At 56.0% G+C, this 17,618-nt stretch overlaps 1 protein-coding gene across 3 annotated transcripts in view; it reads left to right on the top strand.

The window, feature by feature from the left end:
- The window catches only part of LOC112545886 (alpha-2-macroglobulin-like protein 1), a 90,081-nt gene that overhangs the window by 49,724 nt on the left and 22,739 nt on the right, over positions 1–17,618 (top strand). For all 3 annotated transcript variants that reach the window (XM_089773958.1, XM_089773959.1, XM_089773961.1), the window contains 10 exons: positions 679–763; positions 1,356–1,500; positions 2,346–2,571; positions 2,826–2,952; positions 13,606–13,727; positions 13,867–13,918; positions 14,304–14,378; positions 14,847–15,020; positions 15,401–15,482; positions 16,036–16,192. In XM_089773958.1, coding sequence (XP_089630084.1) covers positions 679–763; positions 1,356–1,500; positions 2,346–2,571; positions 2,826–2,952; positions 13,606–13,727; positions 13,867–13,918; positions 14,304–14,378; positions 14,847–15,020; positions 15,401–15,482; positions 16,036–16,192 — 1,245 coding nt within the window. The remainder of the gene's footprint in view (positions 1–678; positions 764–1,355; positions 1,501–2,345; positions 2,572–2,825; positions 2,953–13,605; positions 13,728–13,866; positions 13,919–14,303; positions 14,379–14,846; positions 15,021–15,400; positions 15,483–16,035; positions 16,193–17,618) is intronic.

Genomic DNA, 17,618 nt, shown 5'->3' with positions numbered 1-17,618 from the left:
CCCCGGGGCAGAGCTGAGGTGGCCCCTGCCTGAACCCTTCACTGCCTGGTGGTCAGGGGTTCAGGGCCAGGGCTCCCCTCAGTCTGGAAGGGCAGGGCCCCGCTGGGCAGCGCCAGTCTGTGCTCAGGTCATGTGGGGGCATTGAACAGACAGTCAGAGACGCCCCCGCGAGCTCCCAGTCTGAGCCGGCAACGGGAGGAGGGACCAGAGAGGGGAGGGGCCCTGCCCAGCTCACCCAGCAGGTGGGTGGGGAGGGGAGGAGCAGAACCCAGAAGCGAGCGTCCCAGCCTCCGGCCCACGCAGCCTGGCATGGGCAGAGTGAGCTGCCGGAACAGTCACTGGGATACCGGTCCAACAGCGCCACGTGTGAGGCTGCAATTGGCTCCTGGTGGCAGCCCCCTCGCTGGGGACTTGCAGTGCTGGAGCCAGACCCCTGGGGAGGTGAAGCCAGAAGAGTGGGTGGGGAGGTGAGCCAATGGGCCTTTCCCAGCCCCATGCCTCACTTTCCCCCTGAGCCCAGTCCTTGGCAGAGCCAGTTGCAGGGTTCTGGGCAGGTGCCGAGTCTCTGTGAATTCTGCTCCGGCGTTGCCCTGTCACCCTGTGCCCTGGCCAGTAACAAGGGCCTGGTGCCGCCTCTGGTGCTTTAGCGGCTCCTGACGCTTTTTCTTTCTCGCCCAGGATGCAGCTTTGAAGCTTCTCACCAACACCCGCATCTGTGAGCATCAGTTCCAGGAAACGCCAATTGACGATGTCCATGACCTAGGTCAGTGCTCCGGGAGCTTCCGTCCCCTGTGGTCAGCAAACCCCAACCCTCTCGGCCCCCCGGGGGAGACGGCCCCGCGGGCTCCTGCATCAGGCCTGGGACCTGGGTTCTGATCCTGGTTCTGACAGTGCCCTTGGCAGATCCATTGTTCTCCATGGGAGGGGGAGGCGGGTTTCTCCATTGTCCTCAATGGACCTCTCTAGGCCTCCCTGTCCCAGCTGCTCAGTGTGGCTAATGACCGGCCCCTCTGGCTCGCGGCTCCTGGGCGGGCTCTGGAGGGCAACGTCCCATTAACCCTGCGTGGGCAGAGGCTGGGCTGAGCTCGGGGCTCTCTGGCTACAGCCACATGCTGAGTCCACTGGGGTGAGCTGCATGTAGGACCCTCAGCCTGGCCCCTCCAGCCCAGCCCGGCCACTGGCTGCTCCAGTCCAGACAGACCTGGGCAGGGGCTAGTTCTCAGAGCTCCCGGTGGCCACGTCCATCCCCAGAATGGCCCCAAGCATCAAGACTTTGTAGGTGCAGACACACGTGAGCTACATGACCCCCCCCAAGCAGCGTGGGGTCCCCTCACCCCCCTTTGGATCTTTGCTAGCCTTCCGTTGGGAAGTATGTTCCTATGGCAGAAAAGAGCCCCCACAGATCGTCGCTCAGCCGGAGCTCGTGCCCTGCACCCAGGCAGAGCCAGCACCGCGTGCGTACTTCCCAGAGACGTGGCTGTGGGACCTGGTGGCTGTGGGGTGAGTGATGGGCTGTCACACACCGTCCCTGCCAGGCCTCCGGGCCAGACCCTGGGAAGCAGCCGCTCCCGGATGCAGGGCCCTGGCGGGGGGGCTGCTGGCGTGGGGCTGGTTCCGGTGCCTGTTGCCAGCGGAGAGGAACCCAGCACAGTGGCGGCAATAACAGCCCAGTGCCGAGGGAGAGCGAGGCAGGGGGCTGGGAGCCTAGAGAGCCCCAGGACCCTGCGACTCACTAGCAGAGTGGGGTTCACGCCAGCCCCTCCCCCTGCTCTGCACATGGGGGACCAGTGGGAGGGCGGGGATCCCAGCAGGGGGAACTGGGGCTGGTTCCCAGGAATAGCCCCCGGCAGGGGGGTCGTGTCCGGCTGCAGAACGGGGGAATCTCTCTCCCATGTAGGGTCGCCAGGTGTCCAGTTTTTAACCGAACAGTCCAGTATTTGAGCTTTCTGTTTGGCGAAAAAATTGAGAAACTATAATTGAGAAAATAGAAGTGTCCAGTATTTTCTCAGTCAGATGTAATGTAGATTGTGATGTAATGTCAAGTGTATCCAGTATTTTTGTTGAAACCATCTGGCAACCCTTCTCCCATGGAACACTGAGTCCAGCCCAGGAGCCCCAGGGCAGGGCAGGATCCAGCGCTAGCTGGGGTGGGGCAGGGGCAGGCGAGCTGGGGGTGCTGTGAGTGCTTCCCTTCTCGGATGCCTGGGACTGGCCTGTTTCTGGGTGTTCGGCTCAGGGCCCCATCCCAGGGGAGGGTCGGGCCGGGATGTCTCTGCTGGCTCTGCCCGTGTGCTCCCCCCGCGGTGGGTACGTCTGACGCTCTGTGTGTGTCTGTCCATGCCCAGCGACGGGGGCTCGACGGACGTCCCGCTCTCGGTGCCCGACACCCTCACGCAGTGGAAAGCCGGGATGTTCTGCACGGTGGAGGGAGGCTTTGGTCTCTCCCCGACGGCCACCCTCACAGTCGTCAAGCCCTTCTTTGTGGAGCTGGCCTTGCCGTACTCCGTGGTCCGGGGAGAGGCCTTCACCCTAAAGGCCACCGTCTCCAACTCCCTGCAGCAGTGCATCAAGGTGAGCGCCGCCCGGGGCTGCCCTGCTGACCAGCTGGGGCTGGTGAGCTGGGGCTGGGGGCTGCGCAGTGGCTCAGGCCAGCGAGTGGCACCAGCAGCCCCTAGCTGTGACCCAGACACCCTGCAGTGACCCCTGGGCTCAGCACAACGCGGCGAGCGGGGCCTGAGCCTCAGGGGGTCCCCTCTCGGCCTGGAGCTGGCGCGTGTGAGCGCGGCCCCCCCCAGCCCTAAGGGGCTCTCGTGTCGGGCCCACAGGTGCGAGTGATGCTGGCGGAGTCGGCGCAGTTCCAGGTGCAGGCGGGTGAGGACGGCGCCTACAGCAGCTGCCTCTGTGCAGACAAAGGGAAAACTTTCCAGTGGGAGGTGACGGCGAGCAGCCTGGGTAAGGGGCGCTGGGGCTCTGTGGTGGGGGAGGGGTGGGGAAAGCACAGAGGGGGGAAAGGAAGGGAAGGGATGCTGGAGCCTTCGCTCTAGGCAGGCAGGTGGGGCCTTTGCAGGTGCCTGGGGGTGTTACTGTGATTTGCAGAACTCACTGCAGCAGTAACGTCACCGTTTCTGTGGGAGCAGCGGTTCGTGACATTTCCGCACCCACAGACACAGCAGCAGTTCTCCTTCGAACAGTGTCCCTGTGGGTGCTCCACTCGGGTCTCCGTGCGTCCTCGCGCTGCTGATTGGAGATTGAGCCTAGCAGGGCCTTCCCGCACTGCGCCTGCACTGTCCGTCTCACACTGGTTATGCCTGTAGATAGGCATGCGGCGTGATCCTCCCTCAGTTCTTTTTCTACTGTCCTCAGCGGAAGACGGAGTCACAGCAGTGCTCTCCTGTCTGACAGGGAATTGAAAAGCAGTGTAGTTACTTTACCAGCTGCCAATAGTTTTAGTCAGTGTAAGAGCAGGTTCACGTAGTTCTTTAAAAGACCCACCACCGACGACAACAAAAACGCTTCCCCAGTTTTCCCCCTTCTCCGTTTCTCTCCAAGCTCCGATTCCTCACGTTCGCTCTACATGCCAGGCTCTCCTGGCTTCAAGAAATGTGATTCATGTCGGGACTCAAGGCCGGTTTCTGACGGACACGCGTCCTGTGTTAAATACTTGGGCAAAAGCCACATACGTAAAAGTGCCCCATTGTCACAGCATGCCCGCCAGAGCGGGGAATCGGTGCGGAATGAGGCTGAAGAACCTCCTCTGGGAGGAATCCCTCCAGCCTCTCAGGGATAAGTCCCCAGACACTCGGGCACACTTAGCGCCCTGTGCGAGGGCAAGTTCATCGCCCACAGAGGCTCTCGAGTGCTGCAGGCTTCTGCGGCACAATCACTGCCCCCACGTCCTGGGCCGCCCATTCCCCAGTGCTCCATGCTTCCACCTCCATGAATAAGTGAAGACTGAACTCAGCTATCAGAGCTGAGTCAGAACTGAAATGCTCGGCCCCTCCGATGCAGCTAGCTAGCTGGCACTGGCAGGATACGCCACCGCCAGCACCCACAGGCACCCCAGCACTGAATGAGCCAGTTCCTGGCAGACGGAGCTATACCAGCAATGGCGCCGGAGCATAAGAAAGCAGCTAAAGAGACGCATCACTTTCTTACAAAAAGCTTACTTACAAGTCAGGTGCACCCTCTCCACCGGTGCAGGGAGTCCTTTCACTGTGCTCCCCAGTGGTACCTCACTGTAGCCCGTACAGACAGAGTGAAGAAGTTTTTTTCCACTCTCCCACACCAGTGTCACCGTGAACTAAACATGACAGTAGGCAGGGGAGTAGATTTTTGTCTCATCACTCATCCCCAGTGGGATCGGTAACTTCATGGCGCTCCACCCGACACCATCCTTTTCAACTGCCCCCGCACGTTCCATGGCTTAACCACCCATGGGTGTATCCACCGCAACAGCTTCAACCTCAGTGGCCTCTCTGGGAGCCATGGCACCAACATCTCCCCCGCTGCTCCCATCACCACCGCTCATGAGATACACCAGCATCTACACCAGCGCATACAGCTACAGGGTCTCCAGCCACCATGGCTCATTCATCACCTTCTAGTGCCCATCCCTCAGTAACAACCCAGGCAGACCCAGCACTTTCCTCAGTCCAATTCCGAGAGCTCCTCACAGGTCCCGCCATCTTCCCCTGTTCCAGAGGAGGCAGTTTTCCAAGTTCTTCTTCGAGTAGTGTCCCCGTGGGTGCTCCACTCTAGGTGAAGGGTCGCCCTGAGCCGCAGATCGGAGCTTTTCAAAGCAGTTTTCCCCCCTGTTGAGCCACGCATGCCCAGAGGGCGTCTCGAGCCCTTCCCGCCCTCTGCAGCGCGCGGCTCAACCCCCTCCCTTTCAGTTCCTCTTTAACCGCCCTCGTCAGCGGACGGAGCGAGCAGGAGCTCCCTCACAGTCTCTCAGACTGTATTTTCTATTAGTTAGGTTACATAGTTTTTCCCCTGTTACTCCAAGTTAGTTTCCCTTATTTTTCTCTTTGAAATAATAACAACAAAATATTTTTTTATAAGAAGAACGAAACTGACAACAAAATCCCCCCTCGGGGACTAAAACTCCCTTCAGACCGGAGCCCCGGGTGAACCGGAGCTCTCTCTCTCCTGGCTCCTCAGCCAGAGAAAAACACATAAACCATATGAAAGAAAAAGAAACGAAATACCAACACTTTAAAGAAACAAGCAGCAAGATATGTCTGCCTCCTAAGGCTTTAAAAAATGCGACCAGTGCCGCGAGCCTATGCCGGCTTCTGACGGCCACACGAAATGTATCCGCTGCTTGGGGGAAGCTCACTCACCCCGCAGCTGCACACACTGTGCTTCCCTCACGGCGAGAGCTAGAAAAGATAGAGAGCTCCGCCTGAGGATGATTTTATTTGATAAGACTCTGCAGCCTTCAGAGCAAGGGGAACTGCAGCATGAAACCCCCCTGCCAACGAAACCTACGAGGCAGAGAGCCTCACCATCTCGCTCTCTCCCGCCTTCTTCCTCCCCCAAAACCCAGGGAGAGGGGCAAAGAAACCCGAGGACCCCTGCTAATAAAGCAGAGGGAAAATCCTCGCGGTCCACATCAACGCCGGTGCGCGCTGCTTCTGAGCCCTCCCGGGAACGCACTGAGAAACCCGGGCGAAAAGAAAAGCCGGCGCCGCTTCAAACCGCGGCGCCGCTGCAAGCCCCGGCATCGCGAAAAACCCCGGTGCCGCTTAAAGGAACGGCACCGCTAAAACAACCCGCACCGCAACAAAGCAAGGCTAATACACAGCCGGCACCGGTTGCGACCACAAACCAGAGCTCGGCACCGGCACCGGCAACAGACAATGAGAGGCTTCTTCGGGAGTCTGCTGCAGAGCTCTCTAAGACTCCGTCTGACTCTCACAGCAGGCAGCAACAGCCCTGCCCCCCTCCCATTGACTGCTCACCAGGGACATCCTTTGCAAGGCATTCCCCTGCCAGATCTGTGTCCCCAGTGTCCTTTCATGGCGCTCCCTTTCTAGAGGATGACCGCCATACGACATATTCGTCGCGACAGACGTCGCCAAGAGGGTCTCGTTCCTATTATCAGAGGGCTGGACCGCAACAAAACCCGTGGCACCCCTACTGGTCTTACCCGCCCCCACCTTATCCACCCCAATGGGGGCCCTGGGACCAATGGGACCCGTACAGACGCCGGTCCTCAGTCCACTCCACACCATCTCGGAGAGGTCTGCCTCATCCACAGCCCCTACCCCCTGCATCACACACAGAGCAGGAAGAGGAGGAGGAGCGCTTTTCGGATAATGAATCCGACATTCAATCTATAAACGTCACTCACCCAGATGACCTGACTGCCCAACAGGACGATGCAGCGATACCATCAGATACCCTAGCGATGGATGACCTCAAACAGTTCCAGGAGCTATTTAAGCGAGTAGCAACAAGTCAGCATGTCTCCCTACAAGAAGTACAAAAGAAACAACATCACTTATTAAAGAACCTGCATCCTACGCTGCATAGTAAAATTGCCCTGCCGATTGATGAGGCAATCATGGAAACATCTGAAGATCTGTGGAAGACACCAGCATCCATCCAACCGACTAACAAAAAGATTGATAGGAAATATTTTGTTCCACCGAAAGACAATGACTTCCTCTTTACGCATCCACAAGCAAACTCCTTAGTGGTTGAATCTGCACAGCAAAGAGCGAAGATACCGCAATACAAGAATGGCAGTACCGACAAAGAACATAGAAAGCTAGACTTCTTTGGAAAGAAAATATATTCCTCTTCTACGCTACAACTAAGAATATCAAATTATTCTGCCCTCTTAGCGAATCACGACTTTGATAATTATTCGAAGCTCGGAGAACTGATACCACATCTCCCTGAGTCCAAAAGAGCCATCTTGAAAGCAATAGTCCACGAAGGCCACACCATCGCTCGCACTGCCCTCCAGACGGCAATGGATGTTGCTGACACAGCAGCTAGAACTACAGCCACTGCGATAGTCATGCGCAGAACTTCCTGGCTACAATCATCTGGAGTTCCCCGCGAACTTCAGCCAAAAGTAGAAGACTTGCCTTTTGATAAACAAAAATTATTTGCAGCTTCTACAGATGAAATGCTACATAATAGTAAGAACTCGAAAACCACACTTCGCACACTAGGCATGTATACACCGCCCTTCAAACGCAGGCGATACACCCCATATAATACGTACAATCGTTATAGATATGGGCAATACAACCGGCCACAGAGACCCTATGAGGACACTAGGCCAAGGCAACGACCTCAGAGAAGACGACCTAATCAAGGTCGCCCACCGACTACCCAGTCCTCCAAACAGCAAATTTGAAGTCGTGGTCGAGGGTCTGCACTACCTCCCTCACGATCTAGCAATAACACAACATGGCTGCCTATTTACCCACCGTTTGCGGCCGTTCCTCCCACAATGGGAATCCATAACATCGGACCGCTGGGTTCTAGAAATAATTCGAGTAGGATACACTATCCCATTTACCACTACCCCACCTACCCTTCCCCCTACCCCGTCCCTTTTCAGGGACCCCTCTCACGACACTCTACTAAAACAAGAGATCGACCGCCTCCTTTCTATCGGAGCCATAGAAAAAGTACCAGTAGAGTTCCACGGGAAAGGGTTTTACTCGAACTACTTCTTGATCGAGAAAAAAACGGGAGGCTGGAGGCCAATATTAGACCTCCGCAAACTGAACAGGTTTCTCAAGAAACAACGCTTCAAAATGGTCACACTTACAACAATCATTCCTGCGCTAGATCAAGGGGACTGGTTCGCAGCCCTCGACCTACAAGATGCGTATTTCCATATAACTATCCATCCCGCCCACAGACGCTATCTACGCTTTACTCTCGGCCAGCATCATTTCCAATACAATGTCCTCCCCTTCGGCCTCTCGTCAGCTCCGAGGGTATTTTCAAAGGTACTAGCAGTCGTCGCTGCATACCTCAGACGCCAGAATGTCATCATATTCCCCTACCTAGACGACTGCCTTTTGAAGGGCTCAACACAGGACGAAACTGCCTCCATGATAAGTACGACCACATCACTCCTCAATCGTCTAGGCCTTCTACTCAACGAAAGCAAATCAACACTGCACCCAGTTCAAAATATAGAGTTCATTGGGGCGCGCCTGGACTCAATTACAGCCCGAGCATACCTACCTCGGCAACGTTTCATAACGATACAAGAAATTATAAGTGTAATGCTTACAACTCCTACCACTACAGCTCTTACTTGCCTCCAGCTAATGGGCCACATGGCTTCCACCACCTACGTTGTCCACCATGCTCGTCTGCATTTCCGATGCTTCCAACTCTGGATAGCAAGTGTATACATACCGTCACGACACTCCCTCAACAAGACGGTGACTATTCCACCAAACGTCATTGCTTCCTTACGGTGGTGGACGATACCGAACAACCTCCTCACAGGTGTTCCATTCCAACAGAGAGAACCCACTGTACAGATTACTACAGATGCTTCCCTCCTTGGCTGGGGAGCACATATGAACGACCAAGCCGTTCAGGGAAGGTGGTCCCCATCCGAGGCATGACTACACATCAATCTCCTCGAACTGCGAGCAGTAAGGAATGCCTGCGCACACTTCGCCCCCGACATTGCCAATCAGACGGTCCGCATTCTAACGGACAACATCTGCACAATGTTCTATATAAACAAGCAAGGCGGAGCCCGCTCCCGCTCCCTCTGTGCAGAGGCTATCCGCCTGTGGAACTCATGCATACGCAAACAGATCACCCTGGTAGCATCCTACCTGCCCGGGGTGAACAACACCAGAGCAGATTCACTCAGCCGCAACTTCACCTCAGATCACGAGTGGGAGTTACACACGGAGGTCGCAAACTCAATCTTCAACCATTGGGGATGGCCATCCATAGACCTTTTTGCATCTACCCAGAATGCCAAATGCCCCCAATTCTGCTCACGTGCAGGTCTTGGCAAACATTCCCTAGGGGATGCCTTTCTAATCAAATGGACAGCCCCCCTTCACTATGCCTTCCCTCCCATACCGTTAATCCCGAAAACCTTACGCAAGATCTGCAGAGACGGAGCCCTAGTCATCCTGATAGCCCCGTCGTGGGCCCGCCAAACTTGGTACCCGTACCTGTACAGACTAGCAGTTCACCCTCCTTACCCGCTACCTCACCGGGCAGACCTAATATCTCAGAGCAATGGAACGATACTGCACCCACAGCTCCACACCCTACACCTCCAGGCTTGGCTACTCTCTGGTTCTCGGAGATAGAAAATCACTGTTCCCAACAAGTGAAAGATATCCTCCTCCACAGTAGGAGGCAGTCCACTCGAAAAACTTACCTACAGAAATGGACTCGATTTTCCCTCTGGTGCCAGCGAACCAGGATAGAACCCCGTGATGCACCATTACATATGATTTTGGACTACATTCTAGACCTTAAAATATCAGGACTCTCAATTTCTTCTTTAAGAGTACATCTTTCTGCAATAACAGCGTTCCATACTTCCATTGATGGATTCTCCATATTTGCCCATCCTATCACTAAAAGATTCCTTAAAGGGCTCCACAACGTATACCCACCCCATAAGGCACCACCCCCCTTATGGGACCTAAATCTTGTTCTCCACCAACTTACTGGACCTCCTTTCGAGCCTCTGGCTACAGTAGCACTCCCATTTCTCTTTATGAAAGTCTGTTTCTTATTGGCTATCACGTCTGTTAGACGGGTGAGTGAAATTGGGGCATTAATGGCAGTACCCCCCTACACAGTTTTTACGAAGGATAGGGTCATACTTAGACCTCATCCAACATTTCTGCCAAAGGTCTGTACAGAATTCCATGTAAATGAACCAATCGTACTACCTACCTTTTTTTCCGAAACCGCATGCATCACAGAAAGACGCCACTCTGCATACCCTGGACATTCGGAGGGCTCTCGCCTTCTTCCTGGAAAGAACAAAACCATTTCGTAAATCTGAAAGACTTTTTATATCAATCGCTGAGCGTTCTAAGGGAACACCCCTGTCATCACAGCGAATCTCAAAATGGATCTCCACATGCATAGTCAAGTGTCATACTTTGGGCAATAGACCACTACCGTGCCCCCCAAGAGCACATTCCACTCGAGCCACGGCCGCTTCTACAGCCTTTTTGAACAATGTCCCCTTAAGGGATATTTACCGAGCAGCAACGTGGTCTTCAGATCACACGTTTGCCAGACATTATGCAATCCTACCGCAACTTACACAGGACTCAGCAGTAGCTACAGCGGTGCTCTCTACCACCGCTAAACATTGACTCCGGCTCCCTCCAGCCATATATTGAACACTGCTTTGTAGTCACCTAGAGTGGAGCACCCACGGGGACACTACTCGAAGAAGAAAAGGGAGTTACTCACCTCGTGCAGTAACGAGTGTTCTTCGAGATGTGTGTCCCCGTGGGTGCTCCACGACCCTCCCTTCCTCCCCTCTGCACGGAGTCTAAACTACTCGGGCGGAGACGAGGAACTGAAAGGGAGGGGGTTGAGCCGCGCGCTGCAGAGGGCGGGAAGGGCTCGAGACGCCCTCTGGGCATGCGTGGCTCAACAGGGGGGAAAACTGCTTTGAAAAGCTCCGATCTGCGGCTCAGGGCGACCCTTCACCTAGAGTGGAGCACCCACGGGGACACACATCTCGAAGAACACTCGTTACTGCACGAGGTGAGTAACTCCCTTTTTCACCCTCTCCACCTGCAGGTGACCTAAAACAATTTCAAGAATTATGGCTCAATGCAGGACAAACCATATAAATTACTCAAAATACTCCACCCGGCTTCATCATCAAAGGTAGCATTGCCCATTAATGAGTCTATCGTGGAACCATCGGATGTGCACTGGCAGACGCTGGCTTCTACTCCCCCCACCAACCACAGAGTGGGCAGAAAATATTTGTCCCAGCCAAAGGGATGGATTTTCTATTCTCACATCCTCACCCAAACTCATTGGTTGTGGGCTTGGTTCATCACAAATCAAAACATTCCCAATACAAATCTACACCTCAAGAGAAAGAGCACAAATGCTTAGATCTCTTTGGCCGGAAAGTATACTCCTCCGCCAGCCTCCAGTGCAGGATATCAAATTCAATGGCCCTTCTGCCTAACTATGGTCATGCCAGTTATTCCAGATTACAAGATCTCTTACAGGATCTTCCTGAAAACAAGAGACCCCGTCTCCAGTCCATCATCAAAGAGGGCCAATCCACAGCAAAGACAGCTCTCCAGGCTGCAATGAATGTGGTGGATACAGCAGGACCCCTGCAACAGCAAGAGTAATGCGCAGGGCCCCATGGTTACAATCATTGGGAGTCCTGAAAGAATTACAGACAAAAGAGGAGGGACCCTCACTTTGAGAGGAACCAACCGTTTGCTACAAAACCAGATGCGGTGTTACACTCACTGAAAGATTCCCGCACCACACTGCGTACTTTCGGCATGTGCACCCGGCCTAATAAAAGACTCAGATTCATCCCAAACCACAGACCAAGAGACTTGAACTATCACAGGCAACAGCAGAGGCCACATGACCACAGGTCCAAGCAACGCCCCAGTAGAAGGGGACCCAACACAACCCGTCCTCCAGCACTCAGTCCACTTCAAACAAACAGCAGATTTGAAGCTTTGGTCAGGGGTCTGAACGACCACCCCACAGATGCAGCGCATCCAAGTACAACCTTCCATCCCCGCCTGAGAGCCTTTTATCATCAATGGGGCTCGATCACAATGGACAAAGAGGTTCTTGAGATCATCAAATCAGGCTACACAATTCCTGTTACATCTATACCCCCTACCCAACCCCGTACCCCGTCCCTCTCCAGGGACCCCTCCCATGAGACATGTTACAAGCTGCTCAGCCTGGGGGCAATAGAACCGGTTCCCACCGATATCAGGGAAGAGGATTCTATTCCAACTACTTTCTAACTGCCAAGAAAACGGGGCAGGAGGCCAATTTTAGGTCTCAGAAAGCTCAAAAGGTTTGTCTGCAGCAGCAAATTCAGAATGGTGGCTCCTGCAACTATTCTACCAGCACTGGACACAGGGGACTGGTTCTCACCCTCGACCTTCAGGATGCATATTTTCATACACCCAGTCATCCTGCCCACGGGAGATTTCTCAGGTTCGGTGTAGGACAAGATCACTACCAATACCGAGTCCTTCCTTTTGGTCTGTCCACGGCCCCTGGAGTTTCTTCCAAGACTTTAGCTCTGGTCACGGCCTTTCTTAGGAGGCAGAACATCATTATTTTCCCTGCCTTGACGACTGCCTAACCCAGGGCCCACACGCCAACACACAGTACCCACGACAAACACTACGGCTGTGTCTACACTGCACCCCTTTTCCAGAAAAGGGATGCAGATTAGACACTTTGGAACAGCAAAATCCGCGGGGGATTTAAATATCCCCCGTGGTATTTGCATTAACATGGCTGCCGCTTTTTTCCGGCTTGGGGATAAGCCGGAGAAAAGCACCAGTCTAGACGTGATTCTCCGGAAAATAAAGCCTTTTCCAGAGGATCTTTTATTTCTACTTTCAAGGGTTTATTTTCCGGAGAATCACGTCTAGACTGGCGCTTTTCTCCGGCTTATCCCCAAGCCGGAAAAAAGCGGCAGCCATGTTAATGCAAATACCGCGGGGGATATTTAACTTCCCCGCGGATTTTGCTGTTCCAAAGTGTCTAATCTGCATCCCTTTTCCGGAAAAGGGGTGCAGTGTAGACACAGCCTACCAGAGACTGCTCCTCCCAACTGGGCTCCTTATAAATATCCACAAATCTACCATAGAGCCCCCCCCCCAGGAGACAGATTCATGGGGGCGCTCCTAGAGCCGGAGGCAGCAGAATCCTCCCTCCCACTGCAACGATTCCAAACGCCCCGCGACCTGACCGAGGAGTCACACGCCCCCTCCACACAGCTCGCACGTGTCTCCAAGGCCTGGGACACACGGAGGCCACAACTTTTTTTTTTTTTGGAGTGGAGCCCCCATCAAAAAATGTCGCCCGTCCCTTCCCTAAAGCCTGCTTTGAAAGCAACCCCCAGTGTGCGGTGCTCTCTTCTATTAGCGTATGGGGCCTGATGCTCATGATATGGCTGCAACTGGCTGGCTCATGCTCTGGGGGACCCCCCTCCCCCCCGCAATCAAGGCTAATGGAGGCGGATGGGGGAGGGGCATTAGAGGCTCTGTGCTGGGAGGGGGAGGGAGGGGTGGGAAAGGGTCTCTCAGGGCTTGGTGCCATGGGGGAGGGGAACAGGGGAAGAGCTGCAGGGTGGGGGGGAAGACAGCCGGGCAGAGAAACCCCTTCCAGCCTACGCGCCACTTCCCACAGGCGCCACCTCCCTCCGCTCTGCCCTCTCTTCTCCCCCTTTCTCTCTCTCTCGCCATTTTCTCTTTATTCTGCTTTTCTCTCCCTTCTTCCCCGCCTGCCCCCTTGCTGTCCCCTCCCCTCTCGGACCGGGGCCCTCTGCAGCGGCTGGGCATGGGCGTGGGGCTGTCTAACGGGCGTCTCCGCCTGGCTCCACAGGGGAGGTGAACTTCACCGTCAGCACGGAGGCCCTGCGCACGGAGGAGCTGTGCGGCAACGAGCTGGCCGTGGTGCCGGCCCAGGGGCGCGTGGACACCGTGATCAAGCCCCTGCGGGTCCTGGTCAGTGTCTGCTCAAGCCCAGGCTCAGTGGAGGGAGGTGGGGTTGCCAATCGGCCGAGTGTGCACTTGTGATTGACCTTTGTCAGGCTGTGACGTGCAGGGTCCTGTCTCCTGACTCTCTGATGCTCCTTCCCAACAGCCGGGGGGGATCGTGGAGGAGAAGTCGCACAGCTCCCTGCTCTGCCAGGAAGGTAGGAGCCCAGCGCCTGTCTGGGGCCCGTAACACAGGAGATGCCTGAGCAGTTATAGAACCAGCTGCCATGGGCCAATGGCCCGAGCTCCTCCTCCCGAGTCTCACTGGGCCCGTCGCACCAGCTCCTCCTCCCGTCAGCCTGGCCCACGTGTCCTAAGCTCCCTGCAGAGCTCAACACAAGGGGGGCCGGGCCCCGCCCCTGAGAACCCCGCCCCTCCCCCAAGGCCCTGGCGTACCGCGGCGCGGGGAGCTTGGGACTGAGCGAGGGGTGGTGACCAGGGGAGAGCCCGAGCGGTGTGGAATGGGGGGATCTGATTGGCTGCAGGCTGGGGCAGGCTCCCATCAGGCCTTTCCGGTTGTGTCTTTGCCTTTGTGTCTCGCAGCGTCCGAAGAAATCTCCTTGCAGCTGCCTGCGAACGTCCTGGCGGGGTCCGAGCGGGCCCACGTGACTGTCCTGGGTAAGGAATTCCCCTGCCCCACCCCTGCCAGGGCGCGGTGCCTGCCCACCCAGCCCGGCTGTGCCCAGCGCTCCGGTCAGAAAGCCCCAGTAGGGGAAGTGGGGGCCTAGGGTTGGGGCAGGACTGGCTCTGAAGTCTGTGCTCCAAGGCCTTGCCTGGGGCCACAGACTGTGCCAGGGCATTGGCCTCTTCAGGGGCAGATGACGATTTTGCGGGGCCCAAGGCAGCACAATTTCATGGGGCCCCCCTTTGACATGGCGCATGCGCGGGGCTTCTTGAAGCACGGGGCCCAGGGCAGCCGCCCCGCTCGCCCTGCCCTATATCCGCCACTGGGCCTCTTGGCCATTCAGCTGAACTGAACTGGGGGCTCGGAGGCCCTGCGTTCCAGGGCTCCAGGGACACGGAGTTAGGGCCGGGCAGCTGTTGTTCAGCCTTGTCATTCTCTGCTCCCCGACCCTCTGGTGGCAGGAGACATAATGGGCGCGGCTCTGCAGAACATAGACCTGCTGGCCATGCCCTTTGGCGATGGAGAACAGAACATGATCTGGTTCGCTTCCAACATCTACATCCTGCAGTACCTGGAGAAGAGCGGGCAGCTGAGCCCGGAGATCAGAGACAAGGCCCAGAGATTCCTGCAGAGCGGTGAGCGTCCTTCCTCCCCCACTCCCAGGGCCTGGCAGGGCCAGGGCAGGGCCTGTCCACGCCACCTCTGGGCCCGGGTTCCAGTCCAGCCCTAGCTGCAGGCACTGGCTGGCCCTGGGGTTCGGGAAAGGGAGAAAAGCCCTTTCCCCTCTAGGGATCCGGGGCGGGGGGGACCCAGCCCCAGGCCGGGGCACTGCAGGGCTTAGGAGGGTCAGGGCCCTCTTCAGCCTCTGCTCTGTCACCGCATTCAAACCGCCCCCGGGAATCTCCGAATCTCAGCAGGGGGGCTAAGCAGGCCCCATGGGGCCCAGGCTGGGGGTGGATTGTAACCTCTGCGCACGAGCAGATCCAGGACTCAGTGCATCTCTCCTGCCCTCCAGGGTACCAGCGCCAGCTTCTCTTTAAGCAGAAGGACGGCTCCTACAGCAAACATGGGAAGAGCGACCCCACAGGCAACACCTGGTGAGGGGCTGCCCTGCATGGGCGAGTCAAGGCTCCAGGTGGGGACAGGACAGACATGGGCTGCAGTCTGACCCCCAGCCCCACTCCAGTCCTGCTCCCCACACAGCTCTGCCCCACGGCCCTCTCGCCAATCCCTCCGTCCCACCCCGGGCTCCCCTGACAGCTCTGCTCATCCCCCCATATGCTGGATCCCCCCCCAAGCCTGGCCCTCCACATGCCTCCTTCTTGGCCCACAGCCTCTCCGGCAGAGAGTCCCTCAGGCCCAGGGGCCGAATGCAGCCCCTGGCTTGCTTGGATCCAGCCCCTGAGGCTCAGCATTGGGGAGTCTGTGCTGGCACCCCAGCCCCCAACCCACCGGGCTGGAGCACACAATGTCTACTAGTCTGCTCCCCCCCCCAGGCTTTGGTGTGTGAGGAGAATGGGGGGAGGGTCTTTCTCCTTCTCTCTTTGCTTCTCACTTGTCCATGGCCCCCGACTGATTTTTCTGTGGGTCAATGACCCCCACATCAAAATGGTTCCCCACCCCTGCTGTAACGGGTCTCTCCCCGCCCAGGCTGACGGCCTTCGCCCTCAAGTCCTTTGGCCAGGCCAGACCCTACATCTCCATCGACAAGAAGCATGTAAACCGCAGCCTGCGGTGGCTGCAGCGTCACCAGCTGGAGAGCGGCTGCTTCCACCGTGTGGGGGAGCCATTGAGGAACATCCTGCAGGTGGGAGGCCGGGGGGGGGGGGGGCTGATGGAGTGGGGAAGGAGGGAGAAGCTGGGCAAGTTCCTGGCAGCTTGTTGTTGTAATCTGGTTTGGTTTGGGGGTTTCCCTGGGTCTTAGCGGGGGTTGAATGGCCCGGAGAGCCGGGTGTGATGGACAGAGCCAGGTCTGGGCACAGCTGAGGGCATTCACTCAGGGCAAATTGCTCCTTACACCTCCTGAGTGGAGGTCCTTCCCAAATAGCTGTCACACAGAGCCCTTCAGCTGCCAATCGGGCCAGCCAGAAACCTCATGAGCAAAACCCCTCTGATACCCAGCTCTCCCTGTGCCCCAATCAGCTCCAGGCCTGCACACAGGTGAGGGGTCTAGAACCCAATCTCACCTACCCTGAACGGGTTCTTCCGGTCCCAAGAAACCAGCCACAGATCCCAATCGATTTACTCTCTGGATCTTACCCTCAAGATCACGCTGAGCCAATCCTTTAGAATCTAAAAGCTAAAGGTTTGTTACTAAAAGAAAGAAAAGCAGGAGAGTGAGGTTGTTAAAGGAGAATACATCACATGCATCGAATCTCCCAGTTCTCGATACAGACTCTTAGCAGAGACGTTACAAACTGCTCTCTTAAAAGTCTCTGGTTACATCCTATGTCAGGATGGGTCCACGGTTCTTTCTGGCTTGTTGTTCCCCGCAAGGCTGCATCTGGGATCAGGAGCTGAACTCAAGAGCAGACAGAGGGTGCCACATGGCGCTTATATCCCTCTCCTGGCATCTTCCTGGCCAGAGCAGGTCACTGCAGGTCCCATGGTCCATCGACTTATCCTTGTGTCCCAAGGCAGCAACCATTATTGTGGCTGGTCTGCAGATATCCAGACATTCCTCAAGTGTGTCTCTGGCACTTAGAGATCTACTGTCTCTGGAGCCTTGCTAATTAGCATAGCCACTGGCTGACCATTCTTTGCCCATTGCTCTGCTCAGACAGAGAACCTTCCAGCATCACCACAGAGTCCATAATTATAACTCTGCAGACAGACATTACACAAGTACGTGAATAGCACAGACAGTCAGTAGAACAGAAGCTTTCATGCGACACCTCATGTGGCCCCTTCTGTACAGACTTTTGGGTCAACCCCCCCCCCCCTCCACGGGTGCAACAGTCATCTTTAGAACCTGTGTCAAGGGCCCCTCTTCCCTGTGGAAGCAAAAACACTCCTCTCTGGTTAGGCAACTAACAAACAGCTTTATTGATCAATAAGGCACAGCGTGAGCCAAACGTGGGCCCAGCAGAGCCAGGCCCAGTAAGGCTGCTAATACAATCAATCCTAGTATCTTTACACCCTTAACCAAACAAGTCTGACGTCAGGGCATCCAATTACAGAAATCATCAATTAAACTATGAAGAGCGAAGCCTTATCAGCAAGATAGAAGACAG

This window comes from Pelodiscus sinensis, chromosome 29, assembly GCF_052426305.1.
Source record: "Pelodiscus sinensis isolate ZL-2025 chromosome 29, ASM5242630v1, whole genome shotgun sequence".
NCBI classification, from domain to species: Eukaryota; Metazoa; Chordata; order Testudines; family Trionychidae; genus Pelodiscus; species Pelodiscus sinensis.
This window is presented reverse-complemented; position numbering and strand designations above follow the sequence as displayed.